Source organism: Myotis brandtii, unplaced genomic scaffold, assembly GCF_000412655.1.
Source record: "Myotis brandtii unplaced genomic scaffold, ASM41265v1 scaffold40, whole genome shotgun sequence".
Lineage (NCBI taxonomy): Eukaryota > Metazoa > Chordata > Mammalia > Chiroptera > Vespertilionidae > Myotis > Myotis brandtii.
In genome coordinates, this window is record NW_005365372.1 from 2,829,922 (window position 1) to 2,832,620 (window position 2,699).

Below are 2,699 nucleotides of genomic sequence, written 5' to 3' on the forward strand. Positions count from 1 at the left end.
CGGAGAATGGTCCTTACAGACTTTCCAACCAGGTCCCATGATTCCCCACAATACATCAGTACGTAGCATGCTTCAACATCTCTGGATCTTTTTTTTTTTTAATTTTAAAGGACGTTTATTAACTGACCAGATTATAGCAATAACCATGGTAGATACCTTAGTTCATTCTTCTAATAAGCCTATTGATCTGGTCTTCCCTGTTACCAGTATCTCCACCTTCTACAAAATGGGTGGTCTTTTTCTTTATTCCACCACGCGGAGAAGATAACTTGAAGGGCCATAGGAAATTGTTTACTTCTTTGAAGCACTTTCCAACAGTATCGATCTCATGAATCAGATCTTCCATGCAGATGATGCCATATTTACTAAGAGATTGAGCAATCAATGAGTTATCTGTCAGGGCAATTCATTTTTTGTTGATTTTGCCATAACCACGCTTGTAGATCAATTCATTTACTGACTTCAGGTTTGGGTACCCCCATGCAATATATGATTCCACAATCCTCAACATGTTAATTGAAGCCTTGTTGAAGATCTGGCGAAGGCGAAGAAGCTGCAGCACCTTTCGGACCTTTGGCTCACACCATTGATACCTATGATCCTGATGACAAATGCTAATTTGGGTTTGGCAGGTACATAGAAGTTGCCAGCTTTTCTTGCCATCCTAGCCATTCGAATCTCGGTTCTGTACATCTGCCTGTATTCCTTGTGATAGTGCTTAGCTTTTTCTTAGATGAGCTTCCTTCTTGCCTTTCGAGACATCTTTTGGGCAAACTTCTTTCTCAGGCGCTTGATCTTCAGCTCTCTGAAATTCCTTCGCTTTTTCTTGAGGGTTTCTGGCACAGCAGGAACCTTTCATCTTCTTCTCTTCTGCAGACTCCATGGTTCCAGCCAGAAAAGAGCTTTCTGGATCTTTTTTGTTCATCAGTTTGTTTTGTTCATCAGATTCCACATATAAGTGAGATCATGTGATATTTCCTTTTCTCTGATTGGCTTAATTCTCTTGGCATAATACTCGTTTAGTCCATCCATGTTGTTTCAAAGGTTAAGAAGTCCTTCTTTTTTACAGCTGCATAGTATTCTGTGGAGTAACTGTACCTCAGCTTTCTTATCTACTCATCTACTGATGCACACTTGGGCTGTTTCCATATCTTAGCTATTGTAAATAATGCTTCTAGGGGTACATATATTCTTTCTGATTGGTGTTTCAGGCTTCTTAGGATATATTCCTAAGGAGTGGGATCAATGGGTCAAATGGCAGTTCATTTTTAATTTTCTTGAGGAAACTCCACACTGTTTTCCATAGTGGCTGCACCAGTCTGCATTCCCACCAGCAGTGTACGAGGATTCCTTTTTCTCCATATCCTTGCCAGTACTTGTAATTTGTTGATTTGTTGATGGTAGCCATTCTGACAGGTGTGAGTTGATATCTCATTTTCATTTTAATATTCATCACTCTGATGATTAGTCACATAGAGAATTTTTTCATATGTATCTTGGCCATTTGTATGTCCTCTCTGGAGAAGTATCCAGGTTTTCTGTCCATTTTTAATTGGGTTGTTTGTCTTCCTTTTCTTAAGTTGTATGAGTGCTTTATTAAGTCTTTTATTCATTTTGAGTTTATTCTTTTGTTTGGTGTAAGTTGGTGGTTTAGTTTCATTTTTTTACATGTACTTGTCTAATTATCCCAACACCATTTACTGAAGAGACTGTCTTTACTCCACTGTATGCTCTTGCCTTGATATCTGGTTTTCTTTTCTGTTCCATTTATCTGTATGCCTGTTCTTGTGCCAGTACCAGGCTGTTTTCATTACACTAGCTTTGTATTATAGCTTGGTATCCGGTATTGTGATTCCCTCCAACTTTGTTCTTGTTTCTCAAGATTGCAGAAGCTATTTGGTGTCTTTATTGGTTCCATATAAATTTTTGGAGAGTTTGTTTTAGGTCTGTGAACTGGTTTTATGATATTTTCTGTATACAATATCATGTCATCTGCGAATAATGATAGTTTTACTTCTTTTCCAATTTGGATGCCTTTTATTTCTTCTTTTGTCTGATTGCTATGGCTAGGAATTCCAGTACTATTCTATATGATAAAAGGCTAATATGCAAATAAACTGAATGGTGGAACGACCGGTCACTATGACGTGCACTGACCTCCAGGGGGAAGATGCTCAACGCAGGAGCTGCCCCCTGGTGGTCAGTGCACTCTCACAGGGGTAGCGGGGCTCATGGCTGGCAAGTGCAGCGGCAGTGGTGGGAGCCTCTCCTGCCTCTGCGGCAGCGCTAAGGATGTCCAACTGATGGCTTAGGCCCTCTCCCGGACTACGAGAGGGCGCAGGCTGGGCTGAGGGACCCCCCTGTGTGCATGAATTTCATGCACCGTGCCTCTAGTGTTAAATAAAAGTGGGGAAAGGGGATATCCCTGTCTTGTTCCTGTTATTAGGAGAACTAGTGGCCCGGTGCACCCAATCCGTGCACATTGAAAGGGAATTAATTAGAGGAACGTAATTTGGACTCACTATCTAATATCAATAATATGTGAGCGTGAGACTGTCCATGTTTCTGAAATTCAATGTCATGAATTTTAGCTATTACTTTGCCAAATAAATGGAATTTACAGATATCATTTAAAAGAACATTCAGCTTAATATTAAAAACTCGCTACCAAGTCAGGTCTGTTTTCAACTTTTTGCCAG

At 40.2% G+C, this 2,699-nt stretch overlaps 1 protein-coding gene and 1 pseudogene across 2 annotated transcripts in view; one reads left to right on the plus strand and one right to left on the minus strand.

Moving 5' to 3' along the window:
- BRWD3 (bromodomain and WD repeat domain containing 3) overlaps positions 1–2,699 on the plus strand; it is a 138,356-nt gene that overhangs the window by 17,808 nt on the left and 117,849 nt on the right. Inside the window, exon 1 of one of the 2 annotated variants that reach the window (XM_014545330.1) lies at positions 1,396–1,416. The exons of the other annotated variant lie outside the window; for it this stretch is intronic. Coding sequence (XP_014400816.1) covers positions 1,398–1,416 — 19 coding nt within the window. The 5' untranslated portion in view covers positions 1,396–1,397. Of the gene's footprint in view, positions 1–1,395; positions 1,417–2,699 lie in introns of those variants that run through there. 2 annotated transcript variants of the gene reach the window in all.
- Positions 89–883, minus strand: LOC102250342 (annotated as a pseudogene).